At 40.8% G+C, this 24581-nt stretch overlaps 1 protein-coding gene across 1 annotated transcript in view; it reads left to right on the top strand.

The window, feature by feature from the left end:
* Positions 1-24581, top strand: part of cacnb4a (calcium channel, voltage-dependent, beta 4a subunit) — a 47936-nt gene that overhangs the window by 20866 nt on the left and 2489 nt on the right. Inside the window, exons 3-7 of the mRNA XM_069930503.1 lie at positions 2764-2822; positions 5027-5136; positions 14420-14571; positions 20051-20146; positions 21971-22156. Coding sequence (XP_069786604.1) covers positions 2764-2822; positions 5027-5136; positions 14420-14571; positions 20051-20146; positions 21971-22156 — 603 coding nt within the window. The remainder of the gene's footprint in view (positions 1-2763; positions 2823-5026; positions 5137-14419; positions 14572-20050; positions 20147-21970; positions 22157-24581) is intronic.

Genomic DNA, 24581 nt, shown 5'->3' on the forward strand with positions numbered 1-24581 from the left:
TGTTCCCACCCACCATTGTCACTCATACAGCTGATGTCAGCCAATCATACAAATAGCAGGAACTCCAACTGTATAAAAGGAGCCTTTCCAGCCTCAGTAAATCTCAGGGCTTAACCTCCCCACATTGCAAGTGTGTGTGTTTCTTTGTAGCAGTTGGCTACATTTCTTATATTTCCATGACTTCCGCGTGGTCGCTTGTTGCCGCTGTGCATCTGTGGTGCTCGCACATGCACGCATGCGCACAAAAGCTGAGAGTTTTTAAGAAATCAGGATTCTTGGGTGGTCTGGATTTCAGGCAAGAGTTTTATTCTTGAGTGGTCTGGATTTCTGGCATCTGAATAAAGTGCCAAAGTAAGGAACCTTAAATGAGCCCCTAAATGAGTTGTTGTTGAGAAACCTGATAGTGGAGGGATAGCAGCTGTTTCTGAACCTGGCTGTGCAAGTCTTATGACACCTATACCTCTTTCTTGATGGTAGCAATGAGAACAGAGCACATGATGTGTAGTGTTGTTCCTTGATGATATAACAGCATTCCCTGTAGATGTGCTCGATTTTAAGGAGGGTTTTGCTGCAATGTAATGGGCTGTGTTCACTACATTTTGTAGGGCTTTACAGCCAGTGGTATTGGTGTCCCCATACCAGACTGTGATACAGCCAGTCAGCACACATTCCACCAACCATCAGTAGAAATTTGTCAGGGTTTCCGATGTCATTCCAAACCTCCACAAGCTCCTGAGGAAGTAGAGACACTGATGCGCTTTCTTTATGATCCCATTAGTATGTTGAGTCCAGGAAAGATCCTCCGAGATAATGACTCCCAAGAACTTTAATTTGCTCACCCTCTCCACCTCTGATCCCCCAGTGATCACTGGATCATACATCTCTGGTTTTTCTTCCTGAAGTCAACAATCAGCCTCAGTTTTGGTGACACCGGGTGCAAGGTTGTTGTAGGTGCAACATTCAGTTAATTTTTAAATCTCCCTCCTGTATGCTGACTCATTGCTCATTTTTATATTATCGTAGTATCGTCAGCAAATTTGTAGATGGTGTTATCGTACCAAGCCATACAGTCGTTGGTGTATAGTGAGTAGAGCAGTGGCTGGGTTTGTTGTAGCAAATGAGTTATGCCTTGATTCCTACCTATAAATCATAAATGTGAGAGAAGATTCCTTAACTGTAATGAAGTCTGCAGCTCCAGCAACTTACAAGATATTCACCAGTGCCCAAGACAAAGCCACTACATTTTTAAGTTAAACATTTACTTCCTTGCCACCAGTGTACTGAGACAGATAATGTTATATTTTATATTGTATATAGGTATGTTTTAAAAGAGATACATTTTTTAAGTGTAGGTCACATGCAAACACTACAAAACAGATCTCATTTAAAATGCCAGAGCTCTGCTCAAGCCAGACAGTCCAGGCTCCCAGTGCCTTTGGAAAAACTTTGGGGAATGCCTATAAGTACTTCATAAGTAGGTGTTCATTGGACATGCTGTAAAGTAATGGATTATTGTTTTGGAAAACAATAGATGGATGAATTCAGAAGATTGGGTCCAGTGCCACAGTCTGAGTACAGTTGGCTGTTCTAAGGGGATCATGTGGTTTTCTCTGAGTTAGAGAGAGAGAGAGAGAGAGAGAGAGAGAGAGAGAGAGAGAGAGAGAGAGAGAGATAAAATTCAGTTCTACAGTTCAGCAGCTGTCAAGCTTGTAGAAGAAAAACATTTTGAAGATGGGTTTTCAGTTCTTAGTTCAGCCTGGTCAATGCCTTTGTGGTCCATACAGGAGGAGAGGACTGGCTGCATAATGTTTCACTTGAAATAAGGGCAACAGAAAAGGAACTCTGTGGTGACCTGAAAGAAATAGGTTATCATCAGGAAAACCCTGATGGGGCAAGTTTCTTCGACAAGATACTGAAGTGGCTGATCAGAAGGAATCAGTTGTGGGTATCCAATAGAAAAAAAAAATCTCTGAGAACCAACAAGAACCTCCCTGCGTGGTAACCATTTACCTTTCAAGCACCAAAGCCTGGTGAAGATATATAAATGTTAAATTCTATGCACAGAGATACCAGTGAAATTGACAGAGTGAGATTGGACTGTGAATAAAAGAACTTTTCTGAACTTACACACACATTACATACACGTGCACTTAGAATTAGAAGGGGGTTAAGTTAGTTAATAGCAATAAGTTAAAGTTTGATCCTGTTTTCATGTTTAAAGATAATTAAAATAAACTTTTGATTAAGTAACCATTTGTCTTGTTGAATTTCTATTGATGCCGGGTTTTGAGGGTCCTCTGGGCTCATAACAGTATCGTCTACCATATTTTTGCAGCATCTCGTAATAGCTTCTTAGATAATGCTTCACAATTTGGTGGTTATGGGGGGAGGAAAATTACATGCAACTGGAACATCACCCACATATCCCTCTTCAAGGAACACAATTCTGCCTTTTATGTGTATTGTCAAAACCTCAACATTGATGGGCATAAGTATGGAAATTCTCTTCCCAACAAGAAATGGCAATACCTGGTAGTGGAATGAATCACTTCATTTTCACCATTTACAGATGGGCTACTGTATAATTACGGCCATTGCCACATCTTCTAAATAAATAAAAAAAACAAGTTTATGAGTTTATTTTCTTACGGTAATGTTTGTAAAAGCAGTTGTGAACAAAAATATAGGAATTCTCCTTGATTTGAGTTTAAGGAATTTCCTTTTCTTTATATACTTCCCTTTCCCTCTTTTCTTTCTGCACAGGTGACAGACATGATGCAGAAAGCACTCTTTGATTTCCTAAAGCACCGGTTTGACGGAAGGTAAGCAGAATCATACCCACATTTATTTTCCTGATCTTGCAATTTGTCACTTGTCTTCAAGAAGCAGATTTAAAAGTTTTTTCTCTTTTAAATTGTGTATTTTATGGAGAAGAGCATCCTGTGCAACTTAAGCATTTTGGAAGTTAATGTCCAACACTGCAAAGAAAACATGGAATTATGGAGAGAAAAACTGCCATTTTGAAATATCGTATATTTCAGCGTATAGGTTGACCCCCCCCCCCCACCACCCCCTTTTTCTGCCTCATTTTAAGGATTTTATGATATATCCAGCACATAAATTGACCCCCATTTTATGGCTGCCTGAGGTGCTCTGTTCACCGGCATACAAGTCAACCCTCAAAGCTTGCGAAGCCTGAAATGGGCCGTTGGCCAGCATATACATCGACCCCCCCCTCCCCCCCACACACCCCCCCATAGATCATGTAGATTGATCTTCTGGGAATTGGCTGAAGGTGATTGCTTACATCACACCTGCGATGAAAATATGAAGCGAGTTTTAAGTTGAAAGTGCTAGAAATGGCCAAGAAAACCAACAACTGGGCTGCTGCGAGAACATTTGATGTGCATGAGAAATTGGTAAGAGGTTAGAGGAAGAAAGAAGAGACTTTAAGAAAAATACCAAAAAGGCAATATTCCTTGAGAAGAGGAATCATTTGTTGGCCAGAGTTGGAAAATCACATTGCAGAATGGGTACGTGAACAGAAGGCAAGATTGCTACATAGTCAACTGAAATAAAATAAGAACATTGGCACTGCAGTGGACCAAGTCGCACCCAGACTTCAGTGATGATTTTGAGGCTACAGTAGGCTGGTGCAATCATTTCATGAACAGGAAAAATCTGGTATTATGCCAAGAAACAAAAATTGCACAGAAACTACCAAAGATCTTGATCATAATGTGGTAAGTTTTCTCCAGGCAAATATCAGAAACATGGACAAAAAACCCATGAATTTTGACATGATAGGCAATAGATCAGTGGAATGGAAAGGAGTTAAAACTGCAAACCAGAATTACAGTCCACGAAAGGACCAGGTTTACCATGGTATTATCGTGCATGGCCGACAGGACAAAGTTAAAATTCATGGTAATCTTCAAACACAAAATTAAACTGAAAATGAAATTCCCTGCAGGTACTTTTGTACATTTTCATGAAAAAGTATGGATGGATGACAATAGTGTAAAACTATGGATAGACAATGTGTGGAACAGGTGGCCAGATGGTTTTGCAAAAATGGAATTTGCTGGTCTGGGATATGTTTTGTAGTCACTTAACTGAGAACATTAAAAGTAGATTAGCACTACGTAATACCTACATGGCAGTTATCCTGGGCGGTTTGATGTCCATATTGCAACCTCTCAATGTCTGCTTGAACAAGCCATTCAAAGACCATGTGCACGAGGAATGGAATACATGGATGTTTTACAGAAAATTCATTTACAAAAGGCAGGCAACGTGTGCTGCATCACTTGATATGCTGCGTAACTTCATGCTCAAGACATGGGACAAAGTTAAAGTGGAGATTGTAATAAAATTGTTTTAAAAGTGCAGTATCTCTTCTGCAATTGATGGCATGGAAGATTATTTATTTTGAAACACTGACGACAAAACTGAAACCGCTCATCAGATACAGACTGGGACACATATAATGACCGTTTAAACAGTGAGAGTATGGATGTGCTTGGCGCCATCTTTGCCTCAGACGATGATAGTGGGAGTGGTTTTGAAGGGTTCTAAATGTGTTGTTATTTTCAATTAAAATCTCCATGAAAATATGTCACAGTCGGGTTTTTTTTGTGGTTTTTCAAGGGTCATCTTATACACTAGATCAGCGTGAATTGGATTTTGACCGGAATTTAAGGTTTCAAAAGTATATCCAGCATACGTCAAACCCCATTTTTTAAGAGATTTTTTTAGGTTTCATGACTCAACTTATATGCCAAAATTTATGGCAAAAGTAAATCAATAATTAGCAGATATCTAAAGGACAATAGGAAATTAATTAAGAAAGGGGCACTCACCAGGAAATACAATGCAAATGTTCTGTGCTTTCAGCCATTCCAACTTGCTGCTTTTTATGCCAGAGGACTGACAGATAAATTAAATTTCTGTGGCAACAAATAACCCACGGTTGGTAAAACTGCCTGACTGAACAGGTATTGCTTGTTTTTTTTTATTGTTATAGGATATCAATTACACGGGTGACAGCAGACATATCATTAGCCAAGCGATCAGTTCTAAATAATCCCAGCAAGAGGACAATAATGGAGCGGTCCAATACACGGTCCAGTATAGGTACGACTTGAACTTATTTGTTTCCTGCTGGAAAGAGAATATACAACATCATTTCAATTTTAATACCTTGGTCTGTTGCATCATGGAATATTATAAAGTGAAGCAGATATTTGTCCAGAGTAACTGTTTAATTTAATACAATGTTATCTTTAAAAGAACATTGCAGGTAACATTTTGCCATTTTAGGATTAAAAATGGCAAAAATCAAAAGCAATGTCCACAAATATGGGAATTCTGAAATTAAACCAGTGTTTTAAAAGAGAATTTTTCAGATTTTGGGTGTGACCAGCAATCAGAACTCTGTTTTGATTTCAGCCAGGGTATTTAACTCTTACTTTGGCATTAAGCTCTTGTTTTGTCTGTGGAAGATGTTGATTACCTGGGTGTTCATTTGGACTACTTCCTAATCTGTATCTTTGCATTTTGATAATCTGTCCCAGGTATGATTTGATGAAGCTGGTCTCAATAGAACTCCTGTAGAAGATTGATATAATAGGTAGCCTTGCCTGCTTCAGTGTTCTCAGGAAGTATAGTCACTGTTGCACCTTCCTGTCAAGTGAAGAGATGTTGAGTGTCCATGATAGGTCACTAGTTAAGTTAACTGCAAGGAACTTGGTTTTCTCCACTTTCTCCATTACAGAGTTGTTGATATGTAGTGGAGGGTGGTCATTCCCGGTCCTCCTGAAATCCGCGATCATCATCTTCATCTTGTCCACTTTTAGAATCAGGTTGTTACTCTTGCACCATACCACAAGGTTTTCCATCTCTTCTCTCGTCTGACTCATCATTGTTACTGGTGAGGCCAATTACTTTTGTATCATCTTCAAACTCGATGACACTGTTGAGCTGAATCTAACACTGCAGTCATGGGTCAGTAGAGTGAACAGGAGCCGGCTGAGCAGGGGCCAAGGCACAGCGTGACAGTGCTTGATATTCTGCTACCAACCCAGACTTTTGGTTAGAAAATCTTTTGGTTAGAGAATCCAGAATCCAGTGACACAGAGGGGTACTGGGTGATTTGATGGTCATCATGTTACTCTTATTTGGATCTTAATGATCTGTTTTTAAAGGCAAATGATCCATCCGCAAAGCAGAGAGGTGATAACATAATTAGCAGTATGTTGATTTTGATTTTAACAGCATTAATGAAAGGTGCATGAGATTTTATGGCTGCCTCCAGTACTGCAGTGGTAGGGTGGAATAATATTTTTGTTTGTGCATAAGTTTCCCTTACGGTTCCCAAATTTGTTCAAATAATGTGACTTTTTTAAATTATATGTTATTTTTTCCAAAGGAATACATTTATTCATTTCTATAGTTGCGGCAGGGTCCATTCTGTCATTTAAGAGAAGGTTGGATGTGTATGTGGAGGTGAGGGGGTTGGAGGGTTATTGGCGGAGAGCAGGAGGTTTGAGCTAGTGGAGTTGTTCTTGTGAACCGGTGCGGACTCGAAAGGCCAACATGGCCTGTTTCCGCTCCGTAAATGGTTATATGGTTATATAGTTAGCTGCAAACATCAGTTTCCTGGAGCTAAGTAATTTAGATTTAGAATTATTTATATAAATGTGGAAATCCCTAGTTACTTCACTAATGTCCTTCAGGGAAATTTCACCATTTTTATCTGGGCTACATTGACTCCAGTTTGTTTAACTCTTTGTTGTTTTCTAAATTGATCCAGGGAGCCACTAAGGTTCTACTAGACCACTCCCCATTCTCCCTCCCTTCCCTATCCATCTGTCTCCTTTCCTCTAGCTCTACACCCCCTCCCCTCTCCATTCATAGAGCTATCCCCCCTCCCTGTTTGCGGCTGTCTCCCCTCCCTCCTTATCCACCCATCACCTCCTGCCTGTGAGCCTGTGCTCCTCCCGTGTACCTTACCCCACACTTTGTTCAGGCACCTGCCTACATTTTGCTTATACTTTGATGAAGGGTTCAAGTCCGAAACATTGGTACTATATCTTTACCTCCTCTGGATGCTGCGAGACCAGATGTTTTTCTAGCATTTCTGTTCATGTTTTTACTACAATCACAGTGACTGCAGTCTTTCGTGTTTCACAACCACTCAGATTGAGGCAATTAGGCTTTTTGCAATAAATACCAGCTCTGTCACTGATGCCCACGTGAAAGGATTGAGAAATCCAACGAGGGTAGCAGTGTTTTCCTTGGTACCTCTGGAGGCAGTGGATCAATATAATCATCACACAGCAGAGCACCATCATTTGGAACTGCTAAGTGTTCTAGCCAATTAGTAATGCCTGATTTGTCAACTGCTGCTGGGTACATGCATTTTCCCAGCTAACTGTAGCAGGCTAAAATAAAGTTGTTTTTTTCTGAATCATCAAAACACCATATCTTGAAGAATGGCTCAGGGCCAAATCATTGGTTATGTATCTTTACCTCCTACGGATGCCGCAAGACCTTCTGAATTCCTCAAATATTTCTGTTTTTATAGCAAATTTAAATACACACTTATTGATTTTGGACTGCAGAATCTGCCTTTTGGTGTGAAATAGAATGGATTCCACTACTCCAACAGAATGAAATCCTGCTCTGAAATAATTCTGTGGTGTAAACATGAAACTATACTCAATATTCTCAGTGCTTTCAGATGGACATTTTTATCTTCTCCAGAGTTCTAAGAAACAATTCAGAATTCAAAGCATCCCTGCAATGTTGTTTTACCTGTTGAGTTCCTCCAGCAATTCTTTGTCACCTATTAATTGCTTGGGCCGCCGCCTCCCACTCTCTGCCCGGATCGGGGCCTCCCCCTGCCCCACTCGACCGAGGCCGGGGCCGCCGTCTCCCCCTTGCTCCTGCCCGGATCGAGGCCGCCGCCGTCTACCCTTCACCCGGACCGGGGCCGGGGCCGCTGCTGCTCTCCCTGTGCCTGGACTGGGGCCGCCGCCTCCCACTCCCTGTCCGGACCGGGGCCTCCGGCTGCCTCACTCGACCGAGGCCGGGGCCGCCGTCTCCCCCTTGCTCCTGCCCGTATCGGGGCCGCCGCCGTCTACCCTTCGCCCGGACCGGGGCCGGGGCCGCTGCTGCTCTCCCTGTGCCCGGACTGGGGCCACCGCCTCCCACTCCCTGTCCGGACCGGGGCCTCCGCCTGCCTCACTCGACCGAGGCCGGGGCCGCCGTCTCCCCCTTGCTCCTGCCCGTATCGGGGCCGCCGCCGTATCGGGGCCGCCGCACTGACATAGGATTACACTAACCACCATGCTAATCATGCACTGAACATGATGTCCAAATCAAACGGCAGCTCTTTTGTTTACACTTGATAGATATCCCTCCACCCCCTTCATATTCCTGTATCTATAGAAGCATTTCCAAACTTGTCCGTGAACTACTCTTTGCAGACGATGCCGCTTTAGTTGCCCATTCAGAGCCAGCTCTTCAGCGCTTGACGTCCTGCTTTGCGGAAACTGCCAAAATGTTTGGCCTGGAAGTCAGCCTGAAGAAAACTGAGGTCCTCCATCAGCCAGCTCCCCACCATGATTACCAGCCCCCCCACATCTCCATTGGGCACACAAAACTCAAAACGGTCAACCAGTTTACCTATCTCGGCTGCACCATTTCATCAGATGCAAGGATCGACAATGAGATAGACAACAGACTCGCCAAGGCAAATAGCGCCTTTGGAAGACTACACAAAAGAGTCTGGAAAAACAACCAACTGAAAAACCTCACAAAGATAAGCGTATACAGAGCCGTTGTCATACCCTCACTCCTGTTCGGCTCCGAATCATGGGTCCTCTACCGGCACCACCTACGGCTCCTAGAACGCTTCCACCAGCGTTGTCTCCGCTCCATCCTCAACATCCATTGGAGCGCTTACATCCCTAACGTCGAAGTACTCGAGATGGCAGAGGTCGACAGCATCGAGTCCACGCTGCTGAAGATCCAGCTGCGCTGGATGGGTCACGTCTCCAGAATGGAGGACCATCGCCTTCCCAAGATCGTGTTATATGGCGAGCTCTCCACTGGCCACCGTGACAGAGGTGCACCAAAGAAAAGGTACAAGGACTGCCTAAAGAAATCTCTTGGTGCCTGCCACATTGACCAACGCCAGTGGGCTGATATCGCCTCAAACTGTGCATCTTGGCGCCTCACAGTTTGGCGGGCAGCAACCTCCTTTGAAGAAGACCGCAGAGCCTACCTCACTGACAAAAGGCAAAGGAGGAAAAACCCAACACCCAACCCCAACCAACCAATTTTCCCCTGCAACCGCTGCAATCGTGTCTGCCTGTCCTGCATCGGACTTGTCAGCCACAAACGAGCCTGCAGCTGACGTGGACTTTTTACCCCCTCCATAAATCTTCGTCCGCGAAGCCAAGCCAAAGATTAATTGCTTGAAACATTTCCTGAAATCAGAAAATATTTCAACTCTGCAGATTTAAAACCGATATAAAAGGCTTTTGGAGAAAGCCCAGTGCTTTTCCACAGAAACTTTTGTCAGATTTTATTTTGACCGTTTTGAAACTTGGTGGAAAAAATATCTTCTGATGAACAAAATGATTTGAGGTATTGAACATTATCACCTTCACATTTGAGGAGTGTACAAATGTTATACTTAAAGTTGCAATGATTAGCTATTCTTTGAATGCTATGTCAGATTTCCAAAGGGCTTGCCTTTGCTGTGTCTTGTGGGAATTTCATTGATTTCAATTTCACGCTTGTCAGTATTCATTTCCTTTCTGATCACCTGACATAACTCCTCTAATGCTTCAACTGCAAGTCCTGCAACTTCTTATGTTCAGACATTAACCATTTTTTTTGGATTAGACCTAGATCAGTCTCTTTCTCATTTTCTCAATTGTTGGCATTTTTCCACCAAATTGCAGCAGTAGATTCATTTTGCAAAGTATAACTAGAAGTAGAACTATAACAAAGGAAGAGATGATGAAAGAATTTGCCAAAAAATTGGATTGTGTTTTATCCATTGGTTTAGTCCCACACAAAATGCTAGATGAACTCAGCAGGTCAGGCAACATCCAAATAAGTCAACATTTTAGGCCTTAACCCTTCATCAACAAACATCTCTGTGCTTCCCCCCTTCACCTCCCCCCCCAACACCTTTTTATTTAGACTTCTGTCTGATTTTCGGCATTCCTGAGGGAAGGGCTCAGGCCTGAAATGTCGACTGACTTTTATTTCCTATGGATGCCGTGTGGTGTGCTGAGTTTCTCCAGCATTTTTGTTTCCTTCACTAAACCCCAACATCTGCCAACTGCAGATATTTGCAGATATTCTTGCGTATTTGTCTGCTTTTCCTCATCCATTGTTAGGGTGAGGCCAAATGTAAACTTGAGGAACAACACATGATTATCCCCCAGACAGCCTTGACCTAATGACATGAACATCAATTTTTCCAACTTTAGGATACCCCACCTCCATTTGTTCCACTGTTTCCATCTTTTGATTACCTACTCTTGGACTTTTTTCTGTCTAACATTTTTCCCCACACCCCTTTCTAATGGTGTTTCTTTCCACCTGTCTCTCCACTTCTCACCAATGCTGTCTACACCCCATCACCCCTTATCCCCTCCCTCAGGTGCGTTCCCCTTTAATATATGTAATACCAACCCCTTCTCTCTTTGGTTTCAATAAAGGGTCTGGACCTGAAACAATAATGGACTATTTCTACCCATCAAATGGTGTCTGACCTCCTGAGCTGCTCCAGTAATTCTTTGCTCAAGATTCTAGCATCCGCAGTCTTTGTGCATCTGTTACGTCTCCGGCAAGATTTCACACCTCCCATCTCATTACTAAGTTCTGGTCACATTACAGCTAACATTCCAAAACTCCAGTGAATTAGCTAACTTGTATTACCCAAACAAATGAGAGACACCTTTTCTTAATTGAGTTCAGTGGTTTTCACATTGTAAAGAAAGTTCCAAATCACTGTCAAAATAATTCTTTGAACTTATGTTACTCAAAATGAGCATTGGGCATGTCACGTGATCTGATTTTTTTTCTTGTTAGTGCTGTGGCTTTTGCTCATGCTGATGAGTTCCACTGATGTTTTCACCATAGCCACAGTATCATTTCTCAAATATGAAGGCCAGAACTGCATGCAATGCAGTGGGTGTGGCCTCATCAGTACCCTATACAGTTGCTGCAGGACCTCTGTGCTCTATTCCTCTAGCAACGAAGGCCAACATCTCATTCACCTTCTTAATAACCCGCCACACCTGTAAACTAACTTTCTGTGATTCATGCACAAGCACTGCCAATTCCCTTTGTGGACTTTGCGTAGGTCTAGTCGCTGCTGGAGATGAAACAGAGGTGATGCTCAAGTGCGCAAATGCACATGAGTGGGCTGACAATGGGAGCAAAGGCAGTGTCATGGTCACCTGTGGAGAAGAGGTGAATCAGGCAGTGTGGGGCGAGGTAGAAGAGGGCAGGTTGGGAGTTTTGAGAGGGATAGTTGAAAACACAAAAAATGACGCAAGGTTGTTTGCTGATTGAAATAGAGTGAATCCTCTATTTATGTGGTAAGAGTTTAGGAATTCCTATATGTTTTCCATCATCCAACACCCATTTCCCGCCCCCCTCCACCCCCACCCCGCCTCCCCCCTCCACCCCCCCCCCCAACACCCCCCCCCCAACAGTTGCTGCTGATTTCCTCCAGTATTTTGTTTTTTGATCCAGATTCCAGCATCTGCAATCTGAGAATTGGGCTTCAATTATACCTGGGAGCCTGATCTGTCAATGTATAACTTCATTACCTTGGAGAACTAATTAATGCAAACTTGTTTATTGATCTTAAACAGTTGAAGGGCAATTGAGGTCAGGTGACCCAAACATCACTATAAAAGTGAGGGATTTTAGTGGCGCAGTCATCGAAGGAGTGGTCATTATCAGAGTGGGCTGAGTCAGAGAGGCAAGGCTTTGGCTCAACAGGCTCTGGCAAGAAGAGGCTGAAGTGGTGTTGGAGAGTTGAAGTAAGAAAGGGCTATCCTATTCAAATAACAAAAATAATTCAGCAGGTAAGGGCTGGTTTTAGATACCATATATTTTTTCCTCTATTCATAAACAGTGAGAATGGCAGCCAAGGCAGGGGAATGTTTATTTTGTAGAATATGGGTCATCAGGGAAGCCAGCAGTGTCCCTGATTACTTCATCTGTGTGGATCCAGGTGTAGCTCCTGACAAGCCAAGTTAAGGAATTTGAGCTGGAGTTGGATGAACTCTGGATCATTCAAGAGGCAGAGGGGAGATAGACAGGAGTTACAGGGACACTATCACACTTTGGAGGCAGAAAGAGGGTAGAGGGGTGACAGTCAGGAGAGAGAAGGGGGAAAAAGCAAGCAGTGCAGGGCATCTATGTGGCTGTTCCCCTCAATAACAAGTATGCCATTTTGGATAATATTGGAAGGGATAACCTACCAGCAATTAGGTCTCTGGTACAGAGTCTGGTCTTAAAAAGGGAAGGAAGGAGAAGAGGTGAGCTGTAATGATAGGGGATTCTATAGTTACGGAGGCAGATAATAAAGACAAGGCTATAGATCTAAACAGTATATGAGTTGAGGCAAGAGCGGAATTGGTCATTGCTATATAGGTCTAACCTTAGTTACAACGTGGTCATATGAGTCAAAGATTAAAGTCGGATATACTGTATCTCTCAATACTATGCAGTTTGATGCTGTAGCTGTGTCATTGGAGTGGGTCCTCCCTCACATATAGCAGGTTGTTGGATGGTTGAGGTGGTTAAGAATGAATGAAGGAAGGAAGGAAGGAAGGTTGGAAGGAAGCATTTTTATATTGATTCTCTGCCGTGGTATGTTTGGAGCAACCTCTTCTTGTCTATTAACATTGCAAGTGTAACACTGTGTGAAATGTTCACTGAAATATGTTTCTGTTTCCAGTGGAAGTGCAACATAGATTTCTCTTGTAAGAGTGATGTGATAGTACAGACCTATCACCAATGTATATAGTTACAGTATCTAGAGTGTAATGACTGTGCTTACGGCGATTAGCTGAGAGCTTAGCCACGCCTATTGCCTGGGCCTTAAAGGGTTGTGTCCCTAGCCAGGTCGGATCATTCTGGACTAGTCGCCACCTGTGAAGAGCTCCTGTCTTTTGCTAATAAAAGCCTTGGTTTGGATCAACAAGTCTTTGGTTCTTTTGATGAGCTCTACAAGTGAATTAAATGTCCAAAAGAAAATGCAATAAACTGAAACAACTTCAAAGCTTGGATCTAATTCCCTCAGCATAAAGCAGCCTAAAGCAAATTTGTACCATAAAGATTTAAACTGTCAATGATTCAAAAATCCCTAGCTTGGAATCTGTCAATGGTCTGTGATGTAAATCTGCTATGTTTGAGATTTTCAAACTAGTATGGGCATGCTGGCATCAATTTAAAAATATAAAAGTGATATAACTTCTTCCAGCCTCATCTGAAATAAAATTCCTTATTATTTTACACTAGACTGTCCTTCCTGGCCAAAAGATTATACAGTAAGCCCTTCATTTGTTCCTCACAAATTCACATTCCAGGTCCCTTCTTGAATAGTTCTTATTATCTTTTTTGAATAGCCATTCTCAAGGTGGGGGGCATATGAACGCCATCCCCCACCCCCCCCCCCACCCGGAGACACAACACATTTAAGGGGACCCGCAAACTGAAATCATTAAAAAAAATTATATTTTTTATTTCGTCGTTAGGAGAGAAATATGGAAGAAACTAACTAAATTTGTCTGCTTCATAGGGAAAGGGAGCTCATTTAAAATTTGAACAGAATTCTCATAGCCAAAAAAAAAGTTGAGAATGGCTGCTCTAGAATACCATCCACAGTGAGCAAACTCAGACTCTCTGGATTTTTAAGTTTTGTTTCGCTTGTTATCTCTTTATTTTTTTCCTATGATTATTTTTTTTAATGATTTTTATGTTTTTAATTGTTTAGTTTTATTATTTTTAAACACCATCAGCATTCCGAGATGTTTGAAGGCATTCAAAGTTCTTCATAGCTTTTGTAAGTGGCCAAGATGTGTGTGTGGAGGGCATTTGGGGTAATGTTTGACACTTGTCAAAGTTTCAGGTATATTTCAGGGATGGGATTTCCTGAGTCCACCATTGGAGGCCTCACAAACAATCCAACAACACTGGGATGTGGAATATAGTGGGTTAGTAAAGTTGCTCCAAGCATGATTGAGGTGACACAATTGATGGCAATTATACTGCTTTCTTTGTATCCTTGGATAGACATGTATCCAAAATGGAATTAAAACTATTTTGTAGATGAGTGCATGAAGCTGATTTCCCCAACTTTTTCTTTCAACAGCTGAAGTGCAGAGTGAAATTGAGAGAATCTTTGAGTTGGCCAGAACTTTGCAATTGGTTGTTTTAGATGCGGATACCATTAATCATCCTGCCCAGCTTATCAAGACCTCCCTTGCACCGATCATTGTGCATGTTAAAGTTTCTTCTCCAAAGGTAAAATACATCAGTTGTAAATTGACTGCGGTTAAAATGTGGATTTATTGTATTGCCTCCATTAAAGTATTTTAGACATGGCAATGTGATTCACTTGTTGCCCTGCATGTTGAAGTCTCAACATCAGAGGTGAAGGCAGGTAGGTGTTGGCCAGTGTGGTGCACTGATAAGAGAGTGGCCAATGTCATGTTTGTGAGATGACTATACTGGTAAGAAATATATATCAGAAATGTTTGATTTTACAAGTAATAGATTCCTTTTAAAGATTTGTTAAATTTTCTATTGGTGCATATAGATAGAGTAGTTGGGCACAGGAACAGCCTGTGACTGTGGCGAACATGATGTCCACATCAAATTAAAACTTTGCTATTTGCTATCCCCTTCATGAGAAATTCATATTCATAGATGTTAAAAATTCCTTAATATTCAATCTTGTTGTTCGAACTGGCCACATTTGTAATTGTTGTTTGTTGGACAAGGGCTAAACTTTATTAGTTTTGGTAACCACAGTTCATGTTCTGTGAAATGATTTGGGGATTTTCTGTAACTGAGAGCTCAGTAACTGCAAACTGTTTTTAATTGTAACTGATGCTGTATCATTCACCTCATTGAAATTTTTTTTGAAGAATAATCTATCAACCATGACAACAGAAACAACACCACAGGATTTATTCAGAATATAGTTGAGGAGGAATTTGTCTTTGTTTTGTTTTGCAAACACATGCAAATATTTGACCATTGGTTTTACTTGTAAATTACACTCAATTGATTCAGTCTGTTAAAAGAAAGTACAATTAAACATCGATACCTTTTCATAAGTTGGTGCTTGGGTCCAAAGATCATTCTCTCTTGAATTTTTAATAAAATAAATAATTTTTGAAAAGTTGGGTTACATAGGATGTCTTCCCCTTTTCTACTTTTTCTGAGGAAATGTTTGCATTTTGAATCAGATATGATGATTTGACCAGCTTGCTCGTCCACTTCAGAAGTTGCTGAGAATCAACCATGTTATTTGTTGTGATGTGAGATTCAGTGTTTCAGATGACAGGCTAAGACCATTTTCTCTACCAACTGTTCTTTTGTTTCTGTGTTTATTTCAAGAAATAGTGCTACCAACTCAAACTGTGCATCTGACATTCAGTGCTCAGTTGTATGGTGTGGCCAGCTATCAATAGGTAACTCTCTTTATAGCCTGACTCATCAACATTGCAATTTCTTGTCAAAATACCAACTTATTATGTCAAAATGTTACACACAAATAATAGACGACCATTAGTACTTAACAAACATGATTTTTAATTTTTTTTAGCCATACCGCACTGTAACAGGCTAATTCGGCCCTACGAGTCCATGCTGCCCATTTTACACCCCATTAACCTACACCCTAGTACATTTTTGAAGGGTAAGAGGTCATTGGAGCCCCCGGAGAAAACTCACGCAGACACGGGGAGAACATACAAACTCTTTGCAGACAGTGTGGGGTTCGAACCAAAGACCGGTCCTGATCTCTGGCACTATAAAAGCAAAGAGCTAAAGTTATGTTAACCATGACGCCCTCTTAGGTGTTGTTGACTCAGTCTCCCAAGAATCCAGTGTATAACTCTGGAAAACTGGTGCCCACTTTTACTGGTAGCAGTAATCCGTTCCAGAATGGAGGCTACAGTTCACTGTCCAAGGAATTTTTTTATTCTGAAAATGTTACAGACAGGGTGAGCATTTGGAAACTTAGCTTAGCTTTCTGAAAATTCTTTAGCAATGTTGACATTGATACTAAAAAAAGGAGTCAGAGAAGATGTTAAAATGTGGTGTAAAATCAATAAGTTTAAAACAAGAATCAAAGGATTCCAATAGACTGTGGCTGAGATCAGTTTCAACATTAAGTATTCATGTTATACTTAATCTCATATAAATATTTAATTAAAACCAAGGGCAAAGGCTGAAACTGAAAGGATATTAAAAATCAAGAGGTACACCAAAAGTAACTTCAGTCAGGTGAAGTATTTTGCCTCCAGATACCATCAAATGTTCAAAGTTTAAAATGGCACAGTTAGTGCAATGCCTTTACAGTTCCAGCGATCGGGACTGGACCAGGGTTTGAATCCCGCGCTGTCTGTAAGGAGTTTGTATGTTCTCTCCGTATGTGCATGGGTTTTCTCTGGAGGCTCCAGTTTCCTTCCACCATTCAAATCGTGCCAGGGGTGTAGGTTAATGGGATGTAAATTGGGAGGTGCGGACTTGGGGGCCGAAATGACTGTTACCATGCTGCATGTATGTCTAAATTTTTTTAAAAAGAATCCAGTCTACAAGCAAAAGAAATTAGTTAAGTGATCACTCTCCGACAGCCTGGTTATATTTTGTTCATGTCTTCCTGAGTTAATTGTATGTCTCAAGATCAAAATATAATGACATGATTGTAAAGTCAGTTATAGCACTAATAGTGAAATACTAAACATTTGTGTTCATTCCTGGGGTGAACCGCACATCCTTATCCCTTTATTGAATAAAGTGTTATTTTGTTTGGGAAAGAGAAAAAGCGAAAACAATAAGAATTCACGGCAGCACAGTTAATGCAGTGGTTAGCGCAATGCTGTTATAGTGGCAGCAAGCAGGAATCGGGTCGAATCCCACACTATCTGTAAGGAATTTGTACATTCTTCCCATGTCTGTGTGGGTTTCCATTGGGTGCTCCAGCTTCCTTCTACCATTCAAAATGTATGCAAGTTTCCAAATGCTCACCCTGTCTGTAACATTTTCAGAATAAAAAAATTCCTTGGACAGTGAACTGTAGCCTCCATTCTGGAACGGATTACTGCTACCAGTAAAAGTGGGCACCAGTTTTCCAGAGTTATACACTGGATTCTTGGGAGACTGAGTCAACAACACCTAAGAGGGCGTCATGGTTAACATAACTTTAGCCCTTTGATTTTATAGTGCCAGCGATCAGGACCGGTCTTTGGTTCGAACCCCACACTGTCTGTAAAGAGTTTGTATGCTCTCCCCGTGTCTGCGTGAGTTTTCTCCGGGGGCTCCAATGTCCTCTTACCCTTCAAAAATGTACTGGGGTGTAGGTTAATGGGGTGTAAAATGGGCGGCATGGACTCGTAGGGCCGAATTAGCCTGTTACAGTGCTGTATGGCTAAAACAAAAATTAAAAATCATGTTTGTTAAGTACTAATGGTCGTCTATTATTTGTGTGTAACATTTTGACATGATAAGTTGGTATTTTGACAAGAAATTGCAATGTTGATGAGTCAGGCTATAAAGAGAGGTATCTATTGATAGCTGGCCACACCATATAACTGTATGTAGGTGAATTGGATGTATTTGGACGTCATGGGCAAAAAAGGCCTGTGCTGTATGTCAAAAAAAAAATCAGTTCATCCACCTACTGTTGCACAAGAAACAACAAAAAAGGCAATGTCAAAATGCTGAGAACAGTGGGTTGGATTGCTCTAACAGCTCGATAGCTTGCTGACACGATGCAGTACCCGCATCTGTGCTTGCTAAACGTCAGATCAGCATGCTGTAGGAGAGACCGTCCTGGAAGTTATCGACTTACGATTGTGTTCAGGAGCAATAATCTCCTGATGTATCCAGTGCACATTTGATAGCAAATGCACACTATAACAGCACATAACAATGCTCCGGAGTTCCGTTGTTTTAGACATGGTAGAGACTGAGGGGAAAAAAAGAGAGGAGGTGTTACTAGTCATGGACTAGCAGTGCTCAGACAGAACAGACTGGAGGGCTCGTCCACTGAGGTTATATGGGTGGAACTGAGGAATGAGAAAAGAATGACCACTTTTATAGGATTATATTATGTATCTCACAATAGTTAGTGGGAATTGAACAGCAATTCTCAACCTTTTTCTTTCTATTCACATACCACCTTCAGTAATCCCTTACTAACCACAGAAGACCTATGGTATCCGATGTCATAGGTGCTCTGTGGTTAATTAAGGGATTACTGAAGGTGGTATGTAAATGAGGGGAAAAAAAGGTTGAGAAACATTAGGTCAGAGTAAGTTAAATATGTTCAGGAAAAGTTCCTAAATAAATATATAGAGATCTCAACTAGAGCGAATGTAATACTTGATCTCCTATCAAGTATTGATAGTGATGGATGTGTGTGTAAGGAAACACTATGGATATAGTATCCATAATGCTATTAGTTTTAAGACAATTCTGGAAAGGGATTGTGGTGTGCTGTTGGACAGAATCAGACACACACAAGGTAAAGACTGTACAACAGGCTTTAATTCACAAAGACTTCCACAGAGCCAGGCTGGCTGTGGCTGCAGCAACTCTGAGTGAGGCCTCGGGAGGCCAGCGCAGGCTTATATCCTGGAGGGTGATTGACACCAGACCGGGTGGGGCTTGATCCATTCAGGCCAACTGATTGACAACCGGTCAGGTGTTGTCCTGTCCCCTTACACTCCTGCAGGTACAGAGGTTGCCCCCTGCAGTAGGCCGGTGGTGTACCACCACAGAGATCAGTCAGGTCTTCGGGTTAAGATTCTAAATTGAAGAAAGGTTTATTTTGATGGTATCAGAAAGGAATTGGCAAGTGTAGATTAGAACAGGTACTTTTCTGGCAAAAATGTACTGGTAAATGGGTCTGTTAAGGATAACACTTTGAGAGTACAGTGTCTGTATGTTCATGTCATTAAAGGTAAGACTACCAGTAATAGGGAACCTTGGTTTTCAAGAGCTAGTGAGGCCCTGATTAAGAAGAAGGAGGACATGCACAGCAGGTATGGGCAGCAAGGAAAAAACAATGGACTTGAGAGTACAAGAAATGGAAGAAAGCACGAGAAGAAAATCAGGAGGGCTAAAAGAAGACATAGATTGCTCTGCCAGGAAAGGTGAAGGAATTTCAGCAGTTTCTACATATATTTGAAGAGCAAAAGGATAGCAAGGGACAAAATAGGTCCTATTGAAAATCAGAGTGGCCATCTCGGCATGGAGCCTAAAGAGATGGAGAAGATTTTAAATGGGATTTTACACGTATATTGGAGATGAACACAAAAGGTAAGTGTGGCTGTACAATGCATGGCCAATGAAATATGCTCTAAAATGCAACAACTGGGCTGAGGACAGTGCAAAGGTGCAGTGAGAAATTAAATGAAAATACCTGTCTTTGCATTTTTATGAGATGCTTTTGTGGTGAAAGGAAAGATTGATTTTTGCCTTAACCTTTGATGCACTGTCGAGAGGCTGAGACTGAATCACTGATCCACAGGCTTTTATTCACAATGCTATTTTGTGAGGAAGGGTCAGGGTGTTAGAGGCTTTTATACAAGGTCAAAAGAGGGAGGGGCCACAGGTACAGTCACAGGAAGGGGTAATCAGGAATACAACAGCTCAACAGTTCACCACAACATTAATCTTCCTTTAGATCCTAACCTTAATGTCCTGAATGCTTCGATATCTTAAGTTCTAATTTTGTTGACTGGTACATTTGCTCTATTTTCACCAGGTGCTGCAGAGGTTGATAAAGTCCAGGGGAAAGTCACAGAGTAAAAACCTCAATGTCCAGTTGGTGGCAGCAGATAAACTGGCACAGTGCCCTCCAGTATGTAATCGTTCAGCAATTGCTGGGATTGACAAAAGTACTTGAACAAGATAAAATAGCGATAAAAGTGTGAAGTTACAACCTGGCATCTATTCCCTCCATTTCCAGTAGATCTGATTCCTGCATATTAGTATGTTTTGAGAATTTGGCTCCAGCAGCTTAAATAATTATTTTCCTCTCATGGCTAAGGTTGTGACTTCATTCAGTTCAGATTTCTTTCCAACAAAGTTTTTACCATTTTGACTTGAGAGAACGACATTGTCATTAATTATTCTGAATCTCTGTGCTCTTTGAGAATTAGTGTTGATGTGAGTGGAGTGGGATTAAAATTAATTGAAAATCGTATTCACACTGCTATCATTTATGAACGGCATCTGAATTCATCATTGTGAATCATCTATTTTACAAGTGATAGGAAAAATTATGTTCAATAGAATAACAAGTAGACTGATAATACCTAATAAGGTAATAAATATGGTTATTCTCAATGTTCCCCTTGCTGGACTTCCATTTTCTATCCTCTATCCCCTCTTGTTCTCTATTTGCCTTCCACACTTCCCATTCGCTCCCACACCCTTAATTTTGTTCCACTGTCTGTGCAATAATCCACCAATAACAACTGCACCTTAAACTGATAGTGATCAGTCTTTGACTTCCTCACTAGAGACCTGTCCCTTTCTACATCCTTCTTCAGATTTGAGATCCTGCTTGTATGCTTTGACCTTGAACAAGTGTTCAATTGACCTTCCCTCCAGTTCCTCATCTTTCAGCTTATTCACCTTTGCAACATGTCAGTTAAGTGCATTGGGAATTTAAATGTGCTATATGCAGTCTTGTTGATATTACACAAATTGACATACATCTTCCAATATAATTACAGGTCTTTCAGACCACCTAGCCAATGACACATTTATGTTTCATGGCCAGCTTTTTCTACCTTTCTTCATCAACATATCCTGCTCTCCCTTTTTCTTACATGCATATCCAGTTTTCAGAATGCATCAACACTATTTAATTCAATTTGTCTGTGGCTGAAGATTTTTTTAAATTTCCTTTCTATTTATTTTTGATAGTCTTATTTATGGCCTTTTGATATGACTCCTTCACAAGTAGGAAACATCTCATCCCACAGCATTCCCAGTTCTGGAGAATAACAAATAGAATCTCAAGTTGAATCTTGAATCTTAACAACTTTCTGGTAGTTACAATATTTCATTTCACGTGGCACACGTGTAAACTATTTTGCACCTTTTTCCCCAGGCCCCATTTCCTTATTGATAAACAGGAGATGAGAACTATTCCCATTAATCCATTTGAGATCTATCAAAATCTAAAACCACTCTCATTCCTTACCATTCTATTATTTCACTGAACAAAAATAGATTGTATTTTTATGGTCTTAACCTGTGTCACTACATTGAATTATTTGTAGATTTCTATCCCCAGAAATCTTTACTCCTCTAACATTTTTGAAATATTTTGCCAATTTGTTCAAATAGATTTTTTTTCCACACGTAATCATTGCAGTAAATGATGCACCTTATCTCATCATTCTACACATGAAAATAAACAATTAATCTCTCGCCAAAATTAACACCGAAATTTTAAAATTCCCTCTGAGCCAACGAGCACTTGAAATCATTGTTCAGATCACATGAAGGCATTTGTGGCATAAGATAAGACCATTAGATCCTTTGAACAGGTGTTGCACTTTGCTTATTCTCATGTACAATTTAATATTTTGAATTCCATTTTGTATTACTGTGTTTATATTTTTAATTGGTTTAGAGAAATTAGTCTAAACTTTTTCTCTTCATTTGACAGGACATGTTTGATGTCATCCTGGATGAAAACCAATTAGAGGATGCGTGTGAGCATTTGGCAGAGTATCTTGAAACCTACTGGCGTGCAACGCACACGCCCAGCAGTGCACCACTGAATCCTTTGCTGGGCCGGAACTTAGGGAGTACTGCACTGTCAACATATCCTTCAGCTATCTCTGGGTTACAGGTATGAACACAAACATTGTGGTTACCTGTAGAACTAACAGGACAAACAAGACATGATCTCTGCTTCAATACAGATAACTGAATACCCCAGATTCTTGTATGCAGATGCAAAGATCAATCCACTAACTATATACATGGTGTTCCTCATTCAGACATAGGTCAACTCCACACACAAGTTAAAAAGAAGTAATCTTTTTAAAGAACTCTGGCTTGTGTCTGCTGCTCTTTCCAGTTCTCTACGTGCACTCTTCTTATAAACCACTTCTTAGGATCTAGTTTTAAGAAACAGAAAGATATCCTTCTGTTTAATAGTACTTAAATTTAAAAAAAAACAACTCATCCAATCAAACCCCTGTCCCCCCCATTGAAATCCATGACATGGCACATACTTCCTGTTGAGGTATTCATAGACCAGTTCAAATTCAGCAATAACAGCTGGACATTTAAATGGAGTTATTGAAATAAACCTAAAGTTAGAAAGCTAGTTTTAACTGAGGCAAATATTATAAATGATCAGCCTGTTTGAAAAAGTTAGCTGTTTCGCAACACACTCTGATTTGCATGTAATTCTGGACATATGGGAATCCCATTGACACTTCACTGCTCTTCAAAATAACCCAGCAAGCCCCTCACATTTTGGGAAGGGGATAAATGCTGGCCTTACCAGTGACATCCACATCTTAGCTGCCAGACAAACCAATAAACTGCCAGAGAAGCCTATGGAAGCAGATATAATTACCATTCAAAAGGCAGTTAGACGGACATATAAATAGGAAGGGCTTAGAAATATGGACCCAATGCAGGCAAATGGGACTTACCCAGAATGCCAACTTGATTGGCATAGATGAATAAGGCTGAAGGCCTATTCCATGCTATATGACTCTAAATGAATAAAGAGAATTGTATAGGAAAGGATGCCACAGAACCCTTTGTGTCTACTCACCCATGCAATAAAATAAAGGCCATAAATTATTTATTGATTCACATTTTGCTTACAAAAAGGAAATTATTTGAACTTTTGTCTGGCACTAAGAATACTGAATAACGTCAGGATCAAACTACATTTGTACTGTGCACAAGGGTGATTATATCGCCATAGCTTCTCAACAGTTTGGACCGCTTGTACCATATTTGGTTGAGAGCTAATGATTCTGTTCAAAGGGTTCTCTGACTCTAAAAATAAAATTGGCTCCTGGGCCTGAATGCATTTTTTCGAGAGATGGAGGAAGTTCTAGGAGTTCCATTAGATCTTAGAAATTTCAGTCTTTTTTTTTTCTGATGTATCTTTCAGGTGATCCTATGTTAGAACCAATTGTTTTCCAAACTTAGAGATTTAATCCAGTGATATTTCTGAGACACTCAGCCCCAGACCAACTCCTTCCCTTGAATTTATCATTCGGTAAACCACCTGATCCAATATAAGCTTGTCCATTATTTTATTCTCCTTTGGAATTCAGTGTCACGCATAGCATGCAATTGTTTCCTATCCCAAGCCTCTTTTGAGAGGGTAGTAGTGATTGGTCATCTTGAATCAATACCCTACTGATGATGAAAGTGTATTGCAAGTGTTCAAAATTCCTGATTTTTGACCCAGTGACAATGAAGGACGTTGTTATACTTCCAGGTCCTAATGGTTTATAATTTTGATTTGTTTGTGTTCTTATGTATTTGTACCCTTTTGGTAACTAGTTATTCATTCAGACTTTTGTTTATATTTCTGATATTTGGAGAGCTCAGATATGGATTAAACCAGAAACAAATTTTAAAAATTCTGTTAAAATCATCAATGATCTGAAAGTAGGAGACTGAAAATTGTAATGCTTGATAGTTGTGGTAATTTGGCCAAGTTAACAACTTAGGAACCTAAACACAACCTGCTTGAGGAACTCAGCGGGACTCACTTGATTAAACTTGGGATCTTTTGGCCCCAAATGTCGACCATCATTTTTGTCTCCCTGATGCTGTTTGACCTGCCAGGTTCCTCCAGCAGATCGTGCTTTGTGTCAGATTCCAGCATCTGCAGTTTCCTCTGTGTCACCAACTTTAGAACTTATTTCATCCCATGCTTTTAATAATGAGAAGTGAATATGCTCAAATATTTCAAATTAAGTTTCACCAATTGCCAATGATCATTCATTCTAGATGATGTCAAATGTTCATGTTGTTAAATTTACAGTGCTAACCGGAAGACCTGCCTCTAGAGAAGGACAACTCCAACTTAAAAGAACACTTCACTCCTAATGCAAATACGAAAGACTAATGCATGCTCTTAGTCATGGGTGTTTCAATCCACTTGGCAAATGTAAATGGAGGAACTTCAAATGACAGTGGTAACGGTTCTATCCACATTAATGGTGAGGCATCAAACTGGCACTTTCAGATTGTGGATGGAGCAGAAAAGAAATGGGGATCATATCAGTGTCTGC

The sequence above is a fragment of the Narcine bancroftii genome, chromosome 4, assembly GCF_036971445.1.
Source record: "Narcine bancroftii isolate sNarBan1 chromosome 4, sNarBan1.hap1, whole genome shotgun sequence".
NCBI classification, from domain to species: Eukaryota; Metazoa; Chordata; class Chondrichthyes; order Torpediniformes; family Narcinidae; genus Narcine; species Narcine bancroftii.